We start from the raw sequence: 24,119 nt of genomic DNA on the forward strand, positions 1-24,119 counted from the left end.
TGGCGCCAAATCGTGATCCTCCGTCCCCTCCAAATAGGCATCATTGCAATGCTCGACGCGTGTAGTTGCAACAGCGTTCGCATCTCACTATCGGGCCCACCCACGATGCTCCACCTCAGATGAGCCGAGTTCACAACGGTGCGGACCATGTGTGGTCTCAACAGTCGTGGGCCTGGCGTGGTGGCTGCAGAGAGAGAGAGAGAGCGTACGGACAGTGTCCAGCACTGCCATGCTTCGCCGACAGTCGTGCCACTGGCAGGGGGGCTTCTGCCAGGGCTGGGGTGCATTCGGGAAGTGGGTTGTGGGGTCGGGATGGATGGGTATGCGGTCCAGCACAACCGGCGCCATCTTTTCGGGTGCGATCAGTGCGTGTGTGGGGGGTCTAAGTCTTCGCGCGGCTGCAGCTTGTCAGACCTGCGCGTGCCCAGCACAGACCTGGTGATTCTCCCACCATTTTTCGCGTATTCCATGAGTGTTTCATGTGGCACCGGTACTAGCCCCTCACCGTAAGCGGAATCGGTGCGGGTCTGGCGCTGATATTTCCGGCGTGGAACTCCACGGATCCTCCGTTGCCATCAGCACTTAGACGCAGGAACGGAGAATCAAAAGCACAAAGTTTTGGCCTCAGCTACTTTCTGTAGAAACAAATTCCACAGGCTCACTACTCTCTGGGTGAAGACATTTCTCTCATCTTTGTTCTAAATGGTCTACCCCGTATCCTCAGACTGTGACCCCTGGTTCTGGACACCCCCCACCACTGGGAACGTCCTTCTTGCATCTACCCTGTCTAGTCATAGAATCATAGAATTTACAGTGCAAAAGGAGGCCATTCGGCCCATCGTGTCTGCACCGGCTCTCTTGGAAAGAGCATCCTATTTAAGCCCACACCTCCACCCTATCCCCATAACCCAGCAACCCCATCTAACCTAAGGGTAATTTAGCATGGCCAATCCACCTAACCTGCACATCTTTGGACTGTGAGAGGAAACCGGAGCACCCGGAGGAAACCCACGCATACACGGGGAGAACGTGCAGACTCTACATAGACAGTGACCCAAGCGGGAATCGAATTTTATAGGTTTCTGTGAGGTCCCCCCATATTCTTCTGAACTCCAGTGAATACAACGCTAACTGATTCTTTCCTCATATGTCAGGCCCGCCATCCCAGGAATCAGTCTGGTAAACCTTTGCTGCACTCCCTCTAGAGCAAGAACATCCTTCACAGTGTTGCATAGGATCTGGCACCACTGGCTGAAAAGTTTCCAAGATCGGTGATTCAGCCAAAAGAGTCAACCATATTAGATGGGACCAGAGTCACATCATTACCCAACTGCGTAGAGATGGCATACCCTGTCGTCTAGGTTATCTTTCCTGTCGAAAAACTGTTGGTTACACTATGCTCACCTTTTAAGATTGCTGTGCGATTGTGCATGATGGTTGTATGTGGCCAGCTTGTGCGGGAAGCCCCAGATTAATTTGTGACCATATACCTGAGCAGATGAGAGGGAATACTGGTGATGAGCTTGTTTACCTGAACAATGAAAGAATTACCAAATAAACCAGTTGCATTTTTGCAATAAACTGGAAACTTTTGGGGTTATTTTTTGGTTCCGGCCCAGAAATATGGAATTCAGTTTTGTAGTTTGTCTTGATTGAATTTGAACCCTAAGCCTCTGAGTTTCAAACCCAGTGCCTCAACTATTCTGCTTTCACAGCTGGACCCTAATGTAATGAACAAAGAACAAAGGGAACAAAGAAAATTACAGCACAGGAACAGGCCCTTCGGCCCTCCCAGCCTGCGCCGATGCAGATCCTTTATCTAAACCTGTCACCTATTTTCCAAGGATCTACTTCCCTCTGTTCCCCGTCCGTTCATATATCTGTCTAGATGCATCTTAAATGATGCTATTGTGCCCGCCTATACCACCTCCGCTGGCAAAGCGTTTCAGGCACCCACCACCCTCTGCGTAAAAAACTTTCCACCCACATCTCCCTTAAACTTTCCCCCTCTCACCTTGAAATCGTGATCCCTTGTAATTGATACCCCCACTCTTGGGAAATGCTTGTACTATCCACCCTGTCCATACCTCTCATAATTTTGTAGACCTCAACCAGGTCCCCCCTCAACCTCCGTCTTTCCAACGAAAACAATCCTAATCTACACAACCTTTCATCATAGCTAGCACCCTCCATACCAGGCAACACCCTGGTAAACCTCCTCTGCACCCTCTCTAAAGCATCCACATCCTTCTGGTAATGTGGCGACCAGAACTGCATGCAGTATTCCAAATGTGGCCTAACCAAAGTCCTATGCGACTGTAACATGACCTGCCGACTTTTGTACTCAATACCCCGTCCGATGAAGGCAAGCATGCTGTATGCCTTCTTGACCACTCTATCGACCTGCGTTGCCACCTTTAGGGTACAATGGACCTGAACTCCCAGATCTCTCTGTACACCAATTTTCCCCAGGACTCTTCCATTGACCGTATAGTCTGCTCTTGAATTAGATCTTCCAAAATGCATCACCTCCCATTTGCCTGGATTGAACTCCATCTACCATTTCTCTGCCCAACTCTCCAAACTATTTATATTTGGCTGTATTCGCTGACAGTCCTCCTCGCTATCTGCAACTCCACCAATCTTAGTATCATCTGCAAACTTGCTAATCAAACCACCTATACCTTTGTCCAGATCATTTATGTATATCACCAACAACAGTGGTCCGAGCACGGATCCCTTTGGAACACCACTAGTCACCTTTCTCCATTTTGAGACACTCCCTTCCACCACTACTCTCTGTCTCCTGTTGCCCAGCCAGTTCTTTATCCATCTAGCTAGTACACCCTGAACCCCATACAACTTCACCTTTTCCATCAACCTAACATGGGAAACTTTATCAAACGCCTTACTGAAGTCCATGTATATGACATCTACAGCCCTTCCCTCACCAATTAACGTTGTCACTTCCTCAAAGAATTCTATTAAGTTTGTAAGACATGACCTTCCCTGCACAAAACCATGCTGCCTATCACTGATAAGTCTATTTTCTTCGAAATGTGAATAGATCCTATCCCTCAGTATCTTCTCCAACAGTTTGCCTACCACTGACGCCAAGCTCACAGGTCTATAATTCCCTGGATTATCCCTGCTACCCTTCTTAAACAAAGGGACAACATTAGCAATTCTCCAGTCCTCCGGGACCTCACCCGTGCTCAAGGATGCTGCAAAGATATCTGTTAAGGCCCCAGCTATTTCTTCCCTCGCTTCCCTCAGTAACCTGGGATAGATCCCATCCGGACCTGGGGACTTGTCCACCTTAATGCCTTTTAGAATACCCAAAACTTCCCCCTTCCTTATGCCGACTTGACCTAGAGTATTTAAACATCCATCCTTAGCCTCAACATCCGTCATGTCCCTCTCCTTGGTGAATACCGATGCAAAGTACTCATTAAGAATCTCACCCATTTCCTCTGACTCGACGCATAAATTCCCTCTTTTGTCTTTGAGTGGGTCAATCCTTTCTCGAGTTACCCTCTTGCTCCTTATATACGAATAAAAGGCTTTGGGATTTTCCTTAACCCTGTTAGCCAAAGATATTTCATGACCCCTTTTAGCCCTCTTTATTGCACGTTTGAGATTTGTCCTACTTTCCCAATATTCCTCCAAAGCTTCATCAGATTTAAGTCGCCTAGATCTTATGTATGCTTCCTTTTTCATCTTTGCTAGTCTCACAATTCCACCGTCATCCATGGTTCCCTAATCTTGCCATTTCTATCCATCATTTTCACAGGGACATGTCTGTCCTGCACTCTAATCAACCTTTCCTTAAAAGACTCCCACATTTCAAATGTGGATTTACCCTTAAACAGCTGCTCCCAATCCACATTCCCTAGCTCCTGCCGAATTTTGTTATACTTGGCCTTTCCCCAATTTAGCACTCTTTCTTTAGGACCACTCTCGTCTTTGTCCATGAGTATTCTAAAACTTACGGAATTGTGATCGCTATTCCCAAAGTAATCACCGACTGAAACTTCAACCACCTGGCTGGGATCATTCCCCAATACCAGTATGGCCCCTTCCCGAGTTGGACTATTTACATACTGCTCTAAAAAACTCTCCTGGATGCTCCTTACAAATTCTGCTCCATCTACGCCTCCAACACTACATGAGTCCCATTCAATGTTGGGAAAGTTAAAATCTCCCATCACGACCACCCTACTGCTCCTACATTTTTTAATAATCTGTCTACATATTTGTACCTCTACTTCACGCTTGCCTTTGGGAGGCCTGTAGTAAAGTCCCAACAATGTTAGTGCACCCTTCATATTTCTTAGCTCTACCCATATTGCCTCAGTGCTCGAATCCTCCATCTTGCCCTCCTTAATCATAGCTGTGATACCACCTCTGACCAGTAATGCAACTCCAACCCTTTTACTTCCCTCTCTATCCCTCCTGAGGCATCTATACCTTGGGATATTTAGTTGCCAGTCTTGCCCTTCCCTCAAACAAGTCTCCGTAATACCAATAACATCATATTCCCAGGTACTAATCCAAGCCCTAATTCATCTGCCTTACTTGCTACACTTCTCGCATTGAAACAAATGCACCTCAGACCACCTGTCCCTTTGCGTTCATCATCTCTTCCCTGTCTACTCTTCTCCTTAGTCACATTGAGTTTATTATCTAGTACCTTACTGGCTTTAGTTGCTGCCTCTTTACTGACCTCTAACTTCCTAATCTGGTTCCCATCCCCCTGCCACATTAGTTTAAAATCTCCCCAACAGTGTTAGCAAAAGCTCCCCCTAGGACATTGGTTCCAGTCCTGCCCAGGTGTAGACCATTCGATTTGTAATGGTCCCACCGCCCCCAGAACCGGTTCCAATGTCCCAAAAATCCGAACCCCTCCCTCCTGCACCATTTCTCAAGCCACGTATTCATTCTGACTATTCTTGAATTTCTACTCTGACTGACTCGTGGCACTGGTAGCAATCCTGAGATTACTACCTTTGAGGTCCTACTTTTTAACTTATCTCCTAACTCCCTAAATTCTGATTGTAGGACCTCATCCTGTTTTTTACCTATATCGTTGGTGCCTATGTGCACCACAACAACTGGCTGTTCACCCTCCCCCTTCTGTATGTCCTGCAGCCAATCTGAGACAACCCTGACCCATGCACCCGGGAGGCAACATACCATTCGGGAGTCTCGTTTTCGACCACAGAAACGCCTGTCTACTCCCCTTACGATTGAATCCCCTATGACTATAGCCCTGCCAGTCTTTTTCTAAGTAAGAAATGTACTTATTGCATAATATTGTTCAAATAGAGCAAAGCATTAACTAGAGCTGATGTTACAATTGTGACATGTGGGGTGGGATATTTGAGGGTTGAGATCTGAAGCAGATGGGCCCAGAACGTTCCACATCTGGTCAGCGAGATTAACATGACAGATCACACTTGGAGTCATTTCGAAAAGGGCTGGGCCCAGGGTGCGAAATGCCTACCAGCCTGCAAGTGGAGGGTAGCCAATTAATTCACATAATAAGCCCCTTATCCATGCCAACTAGAATTTTACAGTTGTTGGATGGACGCCGCCAACATAGTCAGTTAAATATGGCATCCCCCAATGCGTAAGTCACAGGGTGTGGAGCACCCTGCACCCACTCCCTGCCCCCGCCATGGCCATGGGGCCACAAATGTGGCCACTGAATAAGAATTCATTTTGGTGTACCTCATTTTATCACCTCGTTTTACATTATATCACTGCCTTAACTCCTTTCTTGTAATGGCTGCTGTTTTGTTATGCTCTTGATGTGGCATAAGCTGCTTCCTTGATGTGCACAAAGGAAGGTTCAAACTTGGAGATAGCTTCAACACGTTTATTCAACTGTTATCAATTCTCTTACTTGGATTCGACGTTATTGTGAATCCTGCTATAGCTACTCAGACTGACTAACCATTCTGCTACAATCCACGTGATGGGAGTGATGTGTGTCAATCAGCCCTGTGAGTGTGCTCACTGAGAGTCTCCACTGGAAAGAGACTGACCATGAGTGCTGTGTCCTTTTATATGGGTTGGTGTAATGCCCTCCTGTGGCAGAGTCACCTCTGTGTGTATCGTGACTGCCCATTGGTCGTGTCCTATCTTACTGACCTATTGGTTGACTGTTTGTGTGTCATGTCTCTGGTGTTCCCTCTAGTGTCTAGCTAGGTGTAGTGCATGTACATTAACCCTTTGTGTACTTACAGTGATGTATATCACCACATCTCCCCTTTTTTCGTGTTACATATTTTCTGTACAGTGTTAAAGAAAATTGAACAAACTAGGTAGATGAGTGATACTCTGTACAAGTTATGATAACAGTGATCATTAAACATATAAGTCCAAATCATGTGCAGGAGTCCAAAGTTTATTAATTATTATGGTCGAGTGACTTTCTTGTTTGGTTGGTGAGTTGGTGATGTTGATGGTGGCATTGCATTGTAAATGCCATCAGTGTCCCTGTGCTGAAGGAACCAAGAAGTGGTCAAATCACTTCGTTGTCGGATTTGGACTCTTTTTTTTTTCGATGCTTGTGGCGGCAATTCTTGACGGCATCTGTCCTGAAAGCCAGGTTGCCTGTTGGTAGTGCAGCAAACTTGAATTAGTAAGATGCATCGTCCTGCCATGGCATGTCATTGTACTGAGCTGAGCAGTAACAGTGTCCCTCATTTGTAGAGTTGTACCATGTCGTACCAGTCATAGTGCCATTGGTGTTGTTTTTGTCGTGCTTGTTGTTGCCTTTGGTGCGCTTCTTGCTATTGTCTTTGATGTTGTTGTTGTGGTGGTTGGTTTTGTTGCCGTGTTTGCTGCGCTCAAGGACCACACTCTGTGGATAATACGAGTCCTTCACACAGTTACTCGTGTTAGCGTGCTTTGTGGCATCTGCTGACTCCTTGAGCGTGCCGTCACTGAGTTTGCGGCGCTCGCCGTCTGGAGTCATGTCCGGCTTACTTGAATCTGCTTTGGCTTGACGATGCTCCCCATCTGGAGTCTGGTCTGTTTCACCTGAGTCAGTTTTGGTTTGTCGATGCTCCTCGTCTGGAGCCCTTTCTGGTTCACCTGAATCAGCTTTGGTTTCTTGATGCTCCCCATCCGGAGTCATGGCAGGTTCACTTGAGTCTGCTGAGATTTCTTGATGCTCCCCATCCAGAGTCATTTCAGGTTCACTTGCATCTTCTGAGGTTTCTTGATGCTTCACGTCCAGAGTCAAAACATTCAGGAATGCATTTGCTTGCGGAGAGGCTCGAGTGAATGGGATTTGAAGTAACGTGGAGTCACCAGAGTCATCAGTAGTCTCACTGTGAGTGTCGAGTGCCTCTGTACATTCTAGCTGAGGTCTGTTATGTTGCACATCTGGTATGGGAAGTGGGATGCCGTCGTCACTTGTCTCACATACAGTGTGTAGAGCCTCAGTGTCTTCTAGTCTTTCACTTGAGCTGGGTAGATGGTCAGAGTCTTCTTCTGATGGCTCAAACAATCTGTGTGGACTGTCATAGTCTGCTTGCTGTACACTTGAGCGTGGCAGACTGTCATAGTCTTTCTGTTGTTCACTTGAGCGTGGCAGACTTGCATTGTCTGCTGCTGGTTGCTCAGAGGAGGTTGCTAGACCCTCATGGTCTTGTTCATGCAAGGACTGCGTGTGGAGTCTTGCATTGCTTCTATTGTGGAGGCTGTCCACGAGCTCGCTGTGGAGGCTTGTGTCACTCCCTCTGTGGAGTCTTGCAGCATTCCTTGTGTGGAATCGTGCATTGGTCTCTCTGTGGGAACTGTCATCACTTCTTGTTCATGCAAGGACTGCGCTCTGGAGTCTTGCATTGCTTCCATCGTGGAGTCTGTCCATGAGCTCTCTGTGAAGGCTTGTGTCACTCATGTCACTTCTTGTTCATGCAAGGACTGTGCTGTGGAGTCTTGCGTTGCTTCTATCGTGGAGTCTGTCCATGAGCTCGCTGTGGAGTATTTCATCGCTTTCTGTGTGGAGGCTGGGCCCCTTTGTGGTGCTTGGACCACTCTCTGTGTGGAAGCAGGCCGCTCTCTGTGGACTTGTACCGCTCTCTGTCTCTTGGTGTCAGGCCGCAGCATCATCCTGCACTCACGAGTCGGGATGTCATATCTGCTGGGCTGAAGATCCTCAAATCCGAAGAACTCGTTGTCGGGGTCGTCAATGTGTAACACGTCTAGTTGCGGTTTGGATTGGTACTGGGGTAGCCTCCCAAGGTGAAAGGTTCGTCTGAGTTGTTGTCTTCCAAGACCATATCATCACGTTTTGTGTCGGAGCTGGCATTGGGTTCGCGATGTCCAAAGAAGAATTCAAGGTCTGAGTCATCGTCTTCAAGGACTGTATCATCTCTTTGGGCGATGCTAACTGTTGCGGGGTTCTGCGGAGGTTACTTTCAGCTACTGGTCGAACTTCAGGCATTGTACTGTCGTTCCAGGTGAAAGACTCGGATTTTACGGTTTTAAAGTTTTTTTTTGTGTTTTGGGACATTTCCCCTTTAGGTGGGCATGGTTCGGGGCCTCTGACGTCATGACGCTTGTGACATAGTGCGTAGGATGCGATTGCGCATGCGCAGATCGCTGTTCCTTTATTTGGGGCCTTTTTCGCAATTGCGCATGCGCAAATGGACCTTCCCGTTCTGTTCGCTCTTCGTGCAACTGCGCATGTGCAGCACCTTATCCAAGATGGCTGCAATTCAAAACTGCCGTTCGTTCCTCGTGGTGAGTTTTGGCGCCTCTTTTACCTTTGTTCCTTGTATTTTCCTCGCAGAATTCTTGGAATTTGTCCAGGACTTCCTGGAAGTCGCTCTTGTTTTGCCCCTTCGAGTATTTGAAGGTCTGGAAGATTTCAGCTGCTTCTGGACCTGCGATGGTAAGTAGAAGCTTTATTTTCTCTGCATCCGCCATGCCATCTAGGTTGCACGCTACCAGGTAGACCTCGAATCTCTGCCGGAACCAACGCCAGTGTTCACTGAGATTGCCTTGGTACTGGAGCTGCTGTGGAATCGGAATCGCGAACATCATCTTGCCTGGCTATTGTTGCTGGTTGTCACTGTTCGCCGAGTTGAAACTATATGGATTTAACCGTACACTGCTGGAATCATGTTTTGTTATGCTCTTGACGTAGCATAAACTGCTTCCTTGATGTGCACTCTGACAAAGGAAGGTTCAGACTTGGAGGCAGCTTCAACACGTTTATTGAACTATTAACAATTCTCCTACATGGATTCAACGCTACTGTTAATCCTGCTATAGCTACTCAGGCTAACTAACCAGTCTGCTACAATCCACGTGGTGGGTGTGATGTTCAATCAACCCTGTGTCTGTACTCACCGAGTGTCTCCACTGGAAAGAGGAAGATCATGTGTGCAGTGTCCTTATATATGGGTTGGTGTAATGCCCTCCTGTGGAAGTGTCACCTCTGTGTGTATCGTGACTGCCCATTGGTCATGCCCAACTTACTGACCTATTGGTTGACTGTTTGTGTGTCCTGTCTCTGGTGTTCCCTCTAGTGTCTAGCTAGGTGTAGTGTATGTACATTAACCCTTTGTGTACTTACAGTGATGCATATCACCACAGCTGCTAGAAAGATGGCTATAGCCTTCACCAATGTAAATTTTATTTGCTAATCCTCAGAGGGTGCCTTTGTAATGTTCTTGTTGGATGGCCTGATTTATTACAAGAACACTTTTAGTTAAAGTTATAAACAATTTATTAACATTAATTGGGGGTAAACTACACAAGACAACAGATGAACAACAGCAAAATATGCACATGCAAGCTCTCTCTTTTACTTCCTCCAGCCAGTGTCTGGTCAGCTGACTTTACATTCACTTATGTACGAGTGAGTCTCCTATCGGTCAGTCGGTGAATTACAGCACAACCATGATATCACTACAGTCTCCATTTGATCTGCGGTGCGGCAACCGAGGAGGAAAGAGTCGAATTGGACCCCTCCGGAAGGCCGCTGCCCTACACTCGACATGTGTGCTCAAGCCGTCAGGAGTCGCATCAATGCCAGATTCATCAGTCGCATTCACAAGACAGCCCCGAACGTCACTCAAGCACAACGCAATGCCATCCGTGCTCTCAAGACCAACCGCAACATCGTCATGAAACCAACAGACAAAGGAGGGGCCACCGTCATACTGAACAGAATGGACTACTGCAAAGAAGTGTACTGACAACTCAACAACCAAGAACACTACAGACAGTTACCCGCAGATCCGACCAAGGAACACACCCGCCAACTCAACAGACTGATCAAGACCTTGGATCCAGATCTTCAGAGCACCCTACGTGCTCTCATCTCAGGTACTCCCCGCATTGGAGAACTCTACTGCCTCCCGAAAATACACAAGGCCAACACACCAGGCCATCCTATTGTATGAGGCTATGGGACCCTGTGTGAGAACCTCTCTGGCTATATCGAGGACATCTTGAAACCCATCGTACAAGGAACGCCCAGCTTCTGTCGCGACACAACGGACTTCCTACAGAAACTCAGCACCCATGGACCAGTTGAACCTGGAACATTCCTCGTCACAATGGACATCTTGGCACTCTACACCAGCATCCCCCATGACGACGGCATTGCTGCAACAGCCTCAGTACTCAACACCGACAAATGCCAATCTCCAGACGCAATTCTGCAACTCATCCACTTCATTCGAGATCACAACGTCTTCACCTTCATCCGGACGCACTGAACAGCCATGGGGACCACATTCGCACCTCAGTATGCCAACATCTTCATGCACGAGTTTGAACAAGACCTCCTCACCGCACAGGACCTTCAACAGACGTTATGCACCAGATACATTGATGACATTTTTTTCCTTTGGACCCATGGCGAAGAATCACTGAAATGACTACACGATGACATCAATAAGTTCCATCCCACCATCAGACTCACCATGGACTACTGTCCAAAATCGGTTGCATTCTTGGGCACACTCATCTCCATCAAGGACGGTCACCTCAGCACTTCGCTTTACCGCAAGCCTACGGATAACCTCATGATTCTCCACTTCTCCAGCTTCCACCCTAAACAAATTAAAGAAGCCATCCCTTATGGACAAGCCCTCCGTATACACAGGATCTGCTCAGACGAGGAGGAGCGTAACAGACATCTACAGACACTGAAAAATGCCCTCGTATGAACGGGGTATGGCGCTCGACTCATCAATCGACAGTTCCAACGTGCCACAGCAAAAAACCGCACCGACCTCCTCAGAAGACAAACACGGGACACAACCGACAGAGTACCCTTCATCATCCAGTACTTCCCGGAGCGGAGAAACTACGACATCTTCTTCGCAGCCTTCAATACATTATCGATGAAGATGAACATCTTGCCAAGGTCATCCCCACACCCCCACTACTTGCCTTCAAACAACCGTGCAACCTCAAACAAACCATTGTTTGCAGCAAACTACCCAGCCTTCAGAACAGCGACCACGACACCACACAACCCTGCCATGGCAATCTCTGCAAGACATGCCAGACCATTGACATGGGTACCACCATTACACGTGCGAACACCACCCATCAGGTACGCGGTACATACTCGTGCGACTCGCCCAACATTGTCTACCTCATACACTGCAGGAAGGATGTCCCGAAGCGTGGTACATTGGCGAGACCATGCAGACGCTGCGACAACGGATGAATGGACATCGCGCGACAATCGCCAAGCAGGAATGTTCCCTTCCGGTCGGGGAACACTTCAGCAGTCAAGGGCATTCAGCCTCTGATCTCCGGGTAAGCGTTCTCCAAGGCGGCCTTCAGGAGGCGTGACAACACAATCGCCGAGCAGAAACTTACAGCCAAGTTCCGCAGACATGAGTACGGCCTCAACCGAGATTTTGGATTCATGTTGCATTCCATTCATCCCCCACCATCTGGCCTGGGCTTGCGAAATCCAAGCAACTGTCCTGGCTTGGGACAATTCACACCTCTTTAACCTGGGGTTACCCCTATCTCTGGATCTGTAAAGACTTAATTACCTGCAAATGCTCACATTCAAAGTATTGTCTTGCATCTTTGACTTTGTCTGTATATATGTTTCTGGAACATACCTCTTCATTCACCTGAGGAAGGAGCAGTGCTCCGAAAGCTAGTGTTTGAAACAAACCTGTGGAACTTTAACCTGGTGTTGTAAGGCTTTTTGCTGTGCTCACCCCAGTCCAACGCCGGCATCTCTACATCATGGCCTCCATTTGGGGCATCCTCTCTCCACATAGGAATCAGCACCTTCAACTGTGGTCAGTGGGGGACTGCTGATGTGTCATTTCGGAGGGGCTCCTATTAGCTCCCCCTTCCTTAATTGAATGGTGGACACTAATTGGACAATCCTACATGAATCATTGTTGCTAACTATTCCCTACTGTGGGGGATTTGATCCTGACACCAGGATCCTGACTCCAAAGGTAAATTCCAACCCTGAAAACTTTTCTTTTCACTGTTTCCCACATTTCTGCAAAGTGAGTTTAAACGACAGCCATACTGAGTGGGAAATTTTCTGAGGTGGAAGGTCCAGTCAGAGGACAGCAAAGGACAGCTGGCAGCCCCGAGGGAGAGGTGAACGCTGCTGAGGCAGAAAGCCGAGCGTGACACTCAGTTGACCGCAGGGAAGTCAACAAAGCAATTAAAGTGGTCAAAAGCCAGTCGGCCTACAGATGCGGAAGGGAAAGCCTCCACAGAATTTGTTTTGGACATGGTTATAGCTTTTCATCGCCGGCGTTATCCATATCATTGCGGTATGGACCCTCTAGCTTCCATGGTCCGCCGGCCTGCCATTGGGCGGCTGATTCCAGTGAGCAGCCCAGTCCCACAGTTGGGGTGTTGTCAGGGTGACCAACTTTGCTTGAGAAAAATGGAGGACACTTTGATGCATGTGTGGGTGCAGGTAAAGTCTTGGGAGTAAGTGGGGGGTTTGCTGGAGAGGGTGAGTGCGGGGGGCGGGGGCGGGGGAGATGTGATGAAACAGAGAGTGGGAGGGGGATTGAACCACCTGCCCCAATTCCGCAACCAGCTGAATCCACTCCCCGGAAACCCACAGGACAACCCCAAACATGGGCCGCGAATCTGCAGTGCCCTAATATGCGAGACATCGGAATCAAGGACAAAACATGTTCCAGGAAGGCCTGACCTGGGATAGAACATAGAACATACAGTGCGGAAGGAGGCCATTCAGCCCATCAAGCCTGTACCAACCCTCTTAAGCCCTCACTTCCACCCTATCCCCATAACCCAATAACCCCTAACCTTTTTTGGTCGCTAAGGGCAATTTATCATGGCCAATCCACCTAACCTGCATGTCTTTGGATTGTGGGAGGAAACCGGAGCGCCCGGAGCAAACCCACGCAGACACTGGGAGAACGTGCAAACTCCGCACAGACAGTGACCCAGCGGGGAATTGAACCTGGGATCCTGGCGCTTTGAAGCCCCAGTGCTATCACTTGTGCTACCGTGCTGCCTGCAGCATTGTTGCCCTCAGACTGAGGTATCAACTGATGTGGCGGACAAAGAAGTACTTACACAAGGTATTCCATACAACTGAATCCTTATTAATGTTAAAACCTTAGATAAACACTGAAATGATCTTTATTCTACTTGTTAAAGTATTGATTACTTATCACAATGAACCACAAGACTCGCGGCTTACACTCAAATACTACCCATTGCAAGGTGAGGTGATCAGTCTCCCTACTAAGTTGGACTTCTTTTCTGAGTCTCAGACTTGAGGCTTCCGTTCACAATAGTTGTTCCTGCAGGTCTCGCCACGGAGGCTTCTAGCCTCCCCTTTTTATCTGTTTTTTTTCCAGCATCGAGAAAGTTGTTAGTCACGTATACCCATGACCTGGGGTCGTCCGGTTTGCCCATTATTAGTTAAAACCAGATCCATCTGCTGCCTTGTTCTTCTTCTCAGCTGTATTCGCCGAGCTGCCCCGAACAGGGGCTGGTTTAGCTCAGTGAGCTTGACAGCTGGTTTGTGATGCAGAACAAGGCCAACAGCACGTGTTCAATTCCTGTACCAGCTGAGAATTCTGAATTCTCCCTCTGTGTACCAGAACAGGTGCCAGAATGTGCCAACTAGGGACTTTTCACAGTAACTTCATTGCAGTGTTAATGTAAGTCTACTTGTGACAATAAAAAGATTATTATTATACACCTTATCACACACTGCTTATTCAAGAGGCTGGTTTGTTAAACTGCTGCCGTAGCTCTTTCACAGTCCCTGTGCCTGTGCAAAATTGGTTACTTTTCCCATCATACTTTGTGGGTGTTAAGCTGTTGGCTATCCGGTTACAGCATGTAAAGGCTGAATTACCATAGATTATCATAGAATTTACAGTGCAGAAGGAGGCCATTTGGCCCATCGAGTCTGCACCAGCTCTTCGAAAGAGCACCCTACCCAAGGTCAACACCTCCACCCTACCCCCATAACCCAGTAACCCCACCCAACACTAAGGGCAATTTTGGACACTAAAGGCAATTTATCGTGGCCAATCCATCTAACCTGCACATCTTTGGACTGTGGGAGGAAACCGGAGCACCCGGAAGAAACCCACGCACACACGGGGAGGGTGTGCAGATTCTGCACAGACAGTGACCCAAGCCGGAATCAAACCTGGGACCCTGGAGCTGTGAAGCAATTGTGCTATCCACAATGCTACCGTGCTGCCCATGTTACAGGAAAGTCCCGGAAAATCCGGGATGGTTGGTCACTCTGGGAGTTGTTGCGGGTTTGTAGAGGGGGAGGTCTCCTCTCAAATTCTCACTTCTGCTGATTACATTCCCATGATTATAACAGTGGCTGCATTTTAACCCAAATTTACAGTTAACTGTTCGCCTGACTGGTTAAAGCCAGCTCCATGGCCCCAGCCTACCTTGTGATCTCTGGTAAAGATGTGGAAAAGATCTGGTTGTAGATTTTCTCTAATTTCTGGACTTCACTGGGCACCTGGACTATGTTTTGGCACTGGACTACTTCAGAAAAAAGTAGGACTCTACATCAATCCAATATTGACTGTTTTTTTTATCTGCAACCTGTAGATATGAATAGATTGAGATCTTTCAAGCTTGGCTTCAATCTCCTCGACATGAAGAGAACAGTTCAGCTCTGAACTCCCCTGGTTAATATCGTGAGCCCTAACTTCTGCCTCTGGTTTGCGGTTCTTTCAAAATATTTAAGGCATCTTCATCAGTCTGTCTTTTCCCCCATCACTGCTGTGACTGAGCGGTTTCAGTCCCCTGATTAGCCTGCACCTAGCTCCTGGTTTGACTAGTTTTTCAGCTTCAGGCTGTACCTAGCCATGTGCTGCACTGAGGTATATCAGCCTAGACCTTTGGAGTGGAACTTAAACCCAAACTGTCCTGACTCAAGGGCGAGAGTGCTACCAATTGAGCCACAGCTGATACCCCCTCTTTCAGAAGAGAGGCCATATACTGCTTTTGGATGATTTGATGTCCCCAATATACCAACGTGGTCTGCCTGTCTCTGGTATCATCATTCCCGTGTAAAAGCCTCCATCAGTGCATTCTTCAAGACTTGAACTCCAGAGTTTGTTTGAAGTGTAATGTTGATTCCAGCCCTCCCTATGGGCCTCTCTTACTTTAAATCTGGATTTCTTTCGCTTATTACGATTTATTTATTTTTGACCGTTTAGTATCTTGTTTTCTTCTATCCTAATTTCTTTGTAACTGTAGACCTATGTAAGGTGCACTCTCTGTTTTCATTAGCGTGCACATTTTCCCTGCCACTCCATACTTAAGCCCATCAATCTATTTCCACTTTTGCTCTTTCTTTTAACTTATCTCCTTTCTACCCCTCCTGGATGCCCATCTATTATCTTGCCTCCTTTCACTTTTTCATGTTCAGGTCCTCTGCCCTCGCAATTTCCTACCCAAATCCTGAGTACTCTTTGAGCTTTCTGCTTTCTTGCCACCATCCCAGGCTTGACTCCCTGTTAAATAAGCTTACAGCTTCCCTCTCTGCTTTCTTTGATATCTTCCTGTGTGCTCATTGAGGTACTCAATGTTGTCTCATTCGGAGCTGCAATGCTAATTGGAGCATTCTGATTCCACCACCATACACACATTGTCAAGCCACTGACGTCTGCATTAATTTTGCCATGTTCATCAGATGGATTACAGCTCTTTCTCAAACATCTTCTGTACGGTGAACTGGTCATTGGGTCCCAACCTCCTGGGCGTCCCATACATTCACTACAAGGACATCCACCTGCAAGCAAGATATGAACCATTGACACTGGTAACTTGAAGACGTTCACTGATGGTGGTGAGGTGACATCTGGAGGCTCGTTGGAAGAGGTGAGCAGAAACAAAAATACTCAACTGGACAAGAAAAGGGTCCAAAGAAAAGGCCAGTGAATTGTGCACCTTCTCAGTCCACTGTCTTTCTCTGCAACAAAATGTAACAGTGACTGCCATACCAGAACCATGCTTCTCAGCTCACTGGCCTATGTTAACACAGAGTTGACCACCACAGTGCAAACCATTGATGAAAGACTTCTGCGATAATGGCATTGCAGAACCAATATGACAAAGGTTCTTACCTGTCCGCAATATTCCATCTTTTATCTTCAAACAGTCAATCATTATATACTTACTCAAGGAAAAATGATCACCCACAGTTGAAGCAGACATGATCAGAAGTACACAATACGAAAGCTGTTGATACTGCTATGTATGCCAAAGCACAAACTGAAACATTAAATACTGAGTAGGAAGCGATAAAATGGTGATGGTTTGCAAGGAGTCAAGTGGTGTTTCAGCCTGTTGCTTCGTGCCACTTAATTGTTGAGGAATATGGACTTTATTAGATCTTTGTTCAAATGCTGGATGTTATAGAAGGAAGAGTGCACTGAGGAGTACCGAGACTCCTTACACTGACATTTGAAAATATCTGGATAATTTGGGTGAGTCTCACATTCAGATGCGTACTGCTGTGTGCCACGTAGCAACATCAGTACAACCGCATTGGAGGCCTCTGAACAGTAGATCGATTGAATAAGTAAATCAGCCTGTGTCGTGTTACTGCAATCTACCAAATCTATGCTCAAGGTGCTGTTAGTTGTCAAATAAAAATCTGCACCAGAGCAGCACAGTGGCGCAGTGGTAGCACTGCAATCTCACGGCGCTGAGGTCCCAGGTTCGATCCCGGCTCTGGGTCACTGTCCGTGCGGAGTTTGCACATTCTCCCCGTGTTTGCGTGGGTTTCGCCCCCACAACCCAAAGATGTGCAAGGTAGGTGGATTGAACATGCTAAATTGCCCCTTAATTGGAAAAAATGAATTGGGTACTCTAAATTTATTTTAAAAATTAAAAATATGCACCACAAAACGAAAAGCAAACTGGTACAAATTCTGCGATTTGAGTCTGTCCAAAGAAAAAGAATTGTGCCAACATTTGTGGCATCACCTATCTGTATTTCTACATGCAGAAATTGATCCGCTTCTGGTCTGCAACTGGGAATGTGTGATTCTCCTGTGTCTATGTGCCTGGAAGGTCCATTTGACATTAAAATTGATTGTAGTGATGGCCTCCATCACCACTGGCAATGCAGTTAGTTATTTTACTGTCTCCAGAGGTCCTCAGGGACTAGATTTCACAGCTTGATTACAATCTCCCACGTGAACTTCTGCCTCTTTTTATTGCATGTTTTAATCATCGGGTAGCTGACTATTGCGAGAGGCCTCCCGCCTGGGGTGATGTCTATTATAACTCATAAACCTCCAATGGCTTATCTGCTCGTGGATCCCATCTTCTCACACTTCTCCATAAAATGTCCAGCAACAGCTGTTAAACCCATGCTTCTGGTTTTTAAAAAAAATAGGGCCAAGCATTATTCCTCAAAACACTTCCTACCTGTAACCCTCAATCAGGGCATATTTACATTTCTATGGAATAACTACATTTCAGCGTAACTTTGCAGCTACAACATTAGCTCCTCATTCTTGATCACAATGTAAATAGGGCCCATTTCCATTGTTATTTTGCAGGCATTTTTAACTTCTTTTGTTGAGGAGCAGCATTGGTCAGCATGTACACCAGTTGCCACTTTTTCTACCTCAGTTAAGCATCTACTCTTCCATTAAACTACCTGAATGGAGGAGCGTCTAACCTGTTTGGTTTTTGCAGTGTTTTTTTTTAACAAATATTCCTATTTACATATTTTGCAGGGAAAACATTCAAATTCTTGTGATTGTTTTTCCTTTCAACGTAGTTTGAAAAGAATGATCGAAGCACAATGAATCTGAACATCCATTGCACAATGAAAGACTAATTAGCACTCATACTGCTTCCAATTCCAGTGCACAAAGGAATATAGTGTACTATTAAATCCATCCTTTTTGGCTCTCTATCTAATTAATTTTTAATGTATGATGTAAATTGAATACATTATGAGGGCCCACGGGATATGATTTATATTACGCTCATGACATAAAGTATAACTCACTTGAGACTTGGCTTATAGGTAATCAGATCAGCCAGCTTTTCAGATGCAAATCCTATCTGGCAGGTTTACTGAATGTATCTACTGCACAAATAACAGCGCAGTGGATATAGAAGGAAACTGTCTGAGAAAATGAGCTTCTGGTGACTTCACGTTCAGCGAAACATCACGAAGAAGCCACTCCTGCCAGCTGCTGGCTGTTGCATAAATAAATAAAAAATAAGGCAACGAACAGCATCATCACAAAAGGCAGTTATGGCTCTCAGAAAAGCTGCAGAATGTATAGGGGATCCGACTCAAAATCAGGATCCAAAAATCATTGATCACTCCATCCCTGGTGCACATCTCCAACCTCAGAATGCAGAGTAGCAATGCAAAGCTGTAGCCTGTTGCAGGCCAAGAAAACACAGTCTGCCTTGAGTCCGTGTTCCTCCAAATCTGAAATTCAAATTATAGTCATAGATGTTTACAGCATGGAAACAGGCCCTTCGGCCCAGCTTGTCCATGCCGCTGCAAAAATATGATTTTAGTATCATTATTAAGGAAGATACAGAATTTTAGGATTTTTCAAACTTAGGGCGCAATCTATTCGAATGGGGACAGAGTCCCATAGCTTGCGAGATTAGCCAGGTGTTTCCTGGCACTGGAGTGCCGAGAAACACCCCGCTATCTAACACCCATCACCGACAAGGCCGCATTTAGTCCCTTTTTCTGCACTGACGAGCTCCGCTGCCTGAACTCCTCAATGCAGCGACAGAAAATGGCATCCCGTTCTCCCGAGCTCACAACATAACCCTCACACGCCACCAAAGCCCCAGCTCACTATAAGGAGTTCCCCTGGCCCCCATGTACCCACCCCCTATACCACTGCAGGGCACACCCCAACCTGATCACCACCGTGTAAAAAAAATGCCAGCTTGGCACCTTAACAGTGCCAGCCTGGCACCCTGGCAGTGCCCATCAGATGGTAGTGCCAGTCTGGCACCCAGGTGTCACTGTCCGAATGCCAGGGTGCCCAGTAGGCATGCACCTGAAGGCCTTCAATCCCCTGGGAGACCCCCACAAGTGCCATTCCATCTGGTCCCTGTTTATGGAGACCTGCACTAAACAGCACCTACCCAAGGTTTCCAATGTAAGGGAGTTTGATCCCATGCCTTGGTTAGATCTCGGAAACACATTTTAGAGTGTGACTAGCTATTTCCCTCTAATATGCAGATTTACTAGAAAGTGATCCTGCCCACAATGGGCGGGATTCACATCAGGACATCTCAATAGAGCGCGCTAGATCACGTGAGGGGTGGAGAGCAGGGTAGATCTTGGATGTGGAATCTCCCGGCATCTACAGGTCGCGTATTGCTTTTCAGGTGCAACGTAACCGGTAGATCCCTCCCACAGTTTCCAAACAAAGAAAATGATTGTGACCAACTGCAAGACTCAAACAAAAGTTGTACATCTTCACCTTTGCCGTACTCTCTCCAAAGTTGGAAAAGAAAAACAAGGCTTTCTGTCTGAGATACATGCAGTCAATACAGGATGATATAATTTGCTATCGGGAACTCATGCATCAGAAGTCCTTTTCTTAACCCCCATTTTCCTTTCCACGGTGGCACAGTGGTTAGCCCTGCTGCCTCACAGCTCCAGAGTTCCAGATTCAATTCCGGCCTTGGGTGACTGTGTGGGTATAGTTTGCACTTTCTCCCCGTGTCTGCGTGGGTTTATTCCAGGTTCTCCACTTTCCTCCCATAGTCCAAAGAAGTGCAGGTTAGGTGGATTGGTCATGCTAAATTGTCCCTCAGTGTCCAAAAGGTTAGGTGGGGTTACGGGGATAGGGTGGAGGCGTGGGTTTAAGTAGGATACTCTTTCCAAGGGCCGGGGCAGACTCGATGGGCAGAATGGCCTCCTTCTACACTGTAAATTCTAAAACTACACAAAACCTGATCATAGCCCTAAACAAAGTCAATATTGACATCCTCTATGACTGAAGTTGTATTATGCTTCTTTACCTATCCGAACACAAAGACATCACCTCTGTCTGAGAGATGGATGAATACCAAGGAGACTCCACAGAATGAAATGGATAAATGCATTTGAGCATGTCCCCCAACAGTAGAACACTCTTTGACTATGGATTGTGCAGTGGATTATCAAAGGTTAGCCTTAGCCAGTTAGACCAGAGAGAGAAGAATGCTGAGTGGATTCTAATTACCTCATTTCATTTTTAGCAATAAAACTGTCCGTGCTTTCCTAAGCTTTACAATGTTCAAAATGTTAACAAATGCCATGGCACAATCAGGCATGAGAGTGAAATCTTGATGGTTTATCAGAAGGTAATGTAGATTCTTCAGCACAAAACTGGTTTTCCTTCAGCCTCTCAATCATGCGGTCATCAGTATTATGTCAGCTGAAATGATGGACTCAAAATTCCATGACTGGTTTATTGCCTTTTAATTCACTGAGTAATTTCTGTACATGTAAGGGAAATTAATACCCATGTGGAAATTAATTTAATGCTCGGGTATCGGAGTGCCTCCTAGAGTGCATTTTCAATCATTTTTATATCTGCTGGAAGCTTGATTTTGTTTATTATGTGCAGGTTAATAAATTACATTTTAGAAATATAACTTGTGTGCATGTTTTATAAATTGTCAGATATGTTCCCACACTGAATGACATTGAAAAGTACAAAACGTATAAAGGCTCTCAGGCTGACCTCCATGTTGTTGACCAATATATGATGGAGGTAAGTAGTCTTGCTTAACCTTGTGCTTCTCAGCATGGACTATGTTTCTGAACGAATATTTAATTATGAAATGATCATAGATTATAAAAAGGATAGACATGCTTTTTGGAACATTGATTCCAAGTTTTGTTGGGGGCAGTGGGCTGCATCATTTATGCAAAGTGTCCAGTCATAACAATGACATGAGCTTCCAGAGTTGTTGCTCGATTGCTATTTGAAAGGCACCAAAAAGAAGCTTCAGAAGGTTTCTATTCAAAGTTTTATTTGCAGTCATTCTCCTTCTTTAGTCAATTTTGTGGAATCCCTGAGTACCTGAGCTGTTGGAAGGAACAGTCTGGATTGGCTGTGTTACCTTTGTCATATTTTGCAATGCTCTGATTGCTTACAATGTAAGCTTGAGGCACATGTTATAACATAACCACTAAGTTCTCAATCCAGATGCTATTCTCAGTAGCTAGAAAGCTGCTAGATTCCTTTTCTGTGACGTATTTAAGTGTGTGAGGTCAAGTAAAGCAATATTACTCAGAGACGTCCTGGGATGAAAGAGTTGTCTTATGAGTAGAGATTGAGTAGAGTGAGCCAATATTCCCTGGAGTTTAGGAGAATGGGAAGCAATCTCATTGAAATATTTAAACGTTTGAAAGAGCTTGACAGGGCAGATTCTGAGAGGCAGTTCCCTCCTAAATAGAGAATCTGCACCTTGGGGTTCTAGCCTCAGGTTAAAGGCGCAATCATTTTAGACTGAGATAAGGAGGAATCTTTTCATTCAGAGGATTGTGAATCTTGAAAATTCTCTACCCCAGATGCTGTGAGTGCTTAGTTATTGAATATGTTCAAGACAGAGATCCATAGACTATTAGACTCTCAGACGATCGAGGAATATGAGGATAGTGTGACAAAATGGAGTTGAAGGAGAAGATTACCTGTGATCTTATGAAATAGCCAAAGTGGCTAAAAGGGCCATATGTTGGCACGATAGGTGGAGAAACCAGTTAATAAATTTTATGGGACCCTGTCCTTTATAAATGGGGTTTAGAGTACAAAATCAAGGAAGTCACAACAAACCTATATAAACAGTTAGTTCAACCTCAGCTAGATTGGTGTATCCAGGTTCTGGGTATCGTACATTGCGAAATGTGCGAAGGCAGTAGAAAGAATGCAGAAAAGGTTCACAAGAATGGGTTCAGGGATGAGTACATTTCTAGGTTTGCTAGCTACTGATTTCTCTCACCAAAGTGTCGGGGCTGGATTCTCCACACCCCGACGCCAAAATTGCGGCTGGAGCGGAGAATCCATTACGGCTCATGAAATCGGGACCGGCGCCGGTTCCCTCAATCCCCACATATCACCTACCTGCGGCCAATGCTGGAGGCCCTCTCCGCCCCCGACCGGCCGAAGCCCGACGGCGTGGATCTAATATCGTCCTGCTGGTCGGGGACGGGCCGATCGGAGGGTAGGGGGGGCTTATATGCGGCCGGGCAATGTTTGGGCGGACTGTCAGGGTCGGGCGCGCGGACGATCAGTGGGGTCTATTTTTAATGTCCAGCTCCGCTGTCTGAGTCTGCCATGGAGTACGGCACAGCCGCTGGAGGCCGACGCTGTGTGAATGCGCGGCCTCTGACCTGGAAGTGCGGGGGCCCGTATCTGCAGCAAAAGTTGCTAGTTTTACGCCGGGTCCCTGCTAGCCCACTGCAGGGCTAGGAATATATGGTCCTTTCACGACAGTTTTTCTGGCATGAAAGTCCACTGTTTTTATGACGGCGTGGGGACATAGTCCCAAAAACAGAGAATCCAGTCCCCTGTTCTTCAAGTATAAGTCCCGGAAACAGGATTTGTGGGAAGTACAAAAGAGGTCTGACCTGGCCTTCATCCTGTGTCCACACACGTATGCTTTCATACAAAGGTGGCCGGATAAGGATCTGGAGCGGAGATATTGGCTGATAACTATCTAGCCTTGTGTGTCACACCAATTTTAACAGACCAGCTGAGATTGGCTGACACACCATGGACCAGACTTTTATGACTAAAAGAATATGCTTCTGGCTTGATATCACAATATCAATTTATTGTGTTGTGTAAATTATACTCTATGCAATACAAGATGAGTCTGATTTTAATGATATCAGGAATAGTGAAGTTGCATTTTTAATGGTTTTTGAACTAACGACTGAAATGAGAAAATGTTACATTAAAGGCATCATTAATGATATTATGCTCGCTCTGTTACTCTACAGATGTGCAACATTTCCTTTCTGAGTCACAGACTGGATCTCATCCTAAGCATACGGGAACTTCCAGAAACTGTTAGTGACCTCCAACCAGTAAGTACTGTTGGGAAATGGTAAGAACAGAAAACATTCACATGGTAGAGAAGGTTTCCTCTTTATTTGCACTATTAGAAAAGACTGACACATGCAACTAGGATGAAGACAGGAGCTGAGAAGTTCCATTCCTTTATGGGACAAAACCACAAACAGGTGATCCACAAACAGAGGGCTGGAAACGATAATCATTTTTCTTGGATGCTCATCCCTCCCTTTTGCCCCAGCGCCACGTTTTTGGTGGGTGCCTTTCAAATCCCACTAGACACACCACTGTTAAGATCAGCGGGGAGTTCGTCCACAAGAAGCAACTTATTTATTCTTCAGGGCCTCACGTGTCGGCCCCACAATATTCCATTCCAATGGCAATTCATTCCTGAGAGGTCAAATGGCATTGGAAATTGGGGTGCATCAGTGAGAGAGCAGCAGAAGTAGAGCCTTTTGAAAGCAGGAATCTTCGCTCACATCAACTTATGGCCCCCTTTCACAGAGTAGCAGTGAGTTGTATCAAAATCGCACCACGTCTTTAGGGTGG

At 46.3% G+C, this 24,119-nt stretch overlaps 1 protein-coding gene across 2 annotated transcripts in view; it reads left to right on the plus strand.

Annotated features, from left to right (window-relative positions):
- The window catches only part of LOC140428329 (uncharacterized), a 199,923-nt gene that overhangs the window by 113,813 nt on the left and 61,991 nt on the right, over positions 1-24,119 (plus strand). For both annotated transcript variants that reach the window (XM_072514684.1, XM_072514683.1), the window contains exons 10-11: positions 21,173-21,263; positions 23,498-23,584. In XM_072514684.1, coding sequence (XP_072370785.1) covers positions 21,173-21,263; positions 23,498-23,584 — 178 coding nt within the window. The remainder of the gene's footprint in view (positions 1-21,172; positions 21,264-23,497; positions 23,585-24,119) is intronic.

The sequence above is a fragment of the Scyliorhinus torazame genome, chromosome 8 (assembly GCF_047496885.1).
Source record: "Scyliorhinus torazame isolate Kashiwa2021f chromosome 8, sScyTor2.1, whole genome shotgun sequence".
Lineage (NCBI taxonomy): Eukaryota > Metazoa > Chordata > Chondrichthyes > Carcharhiniformes > Scyliorhinidae > Scyliorhinus > Scyliorhinus torazame.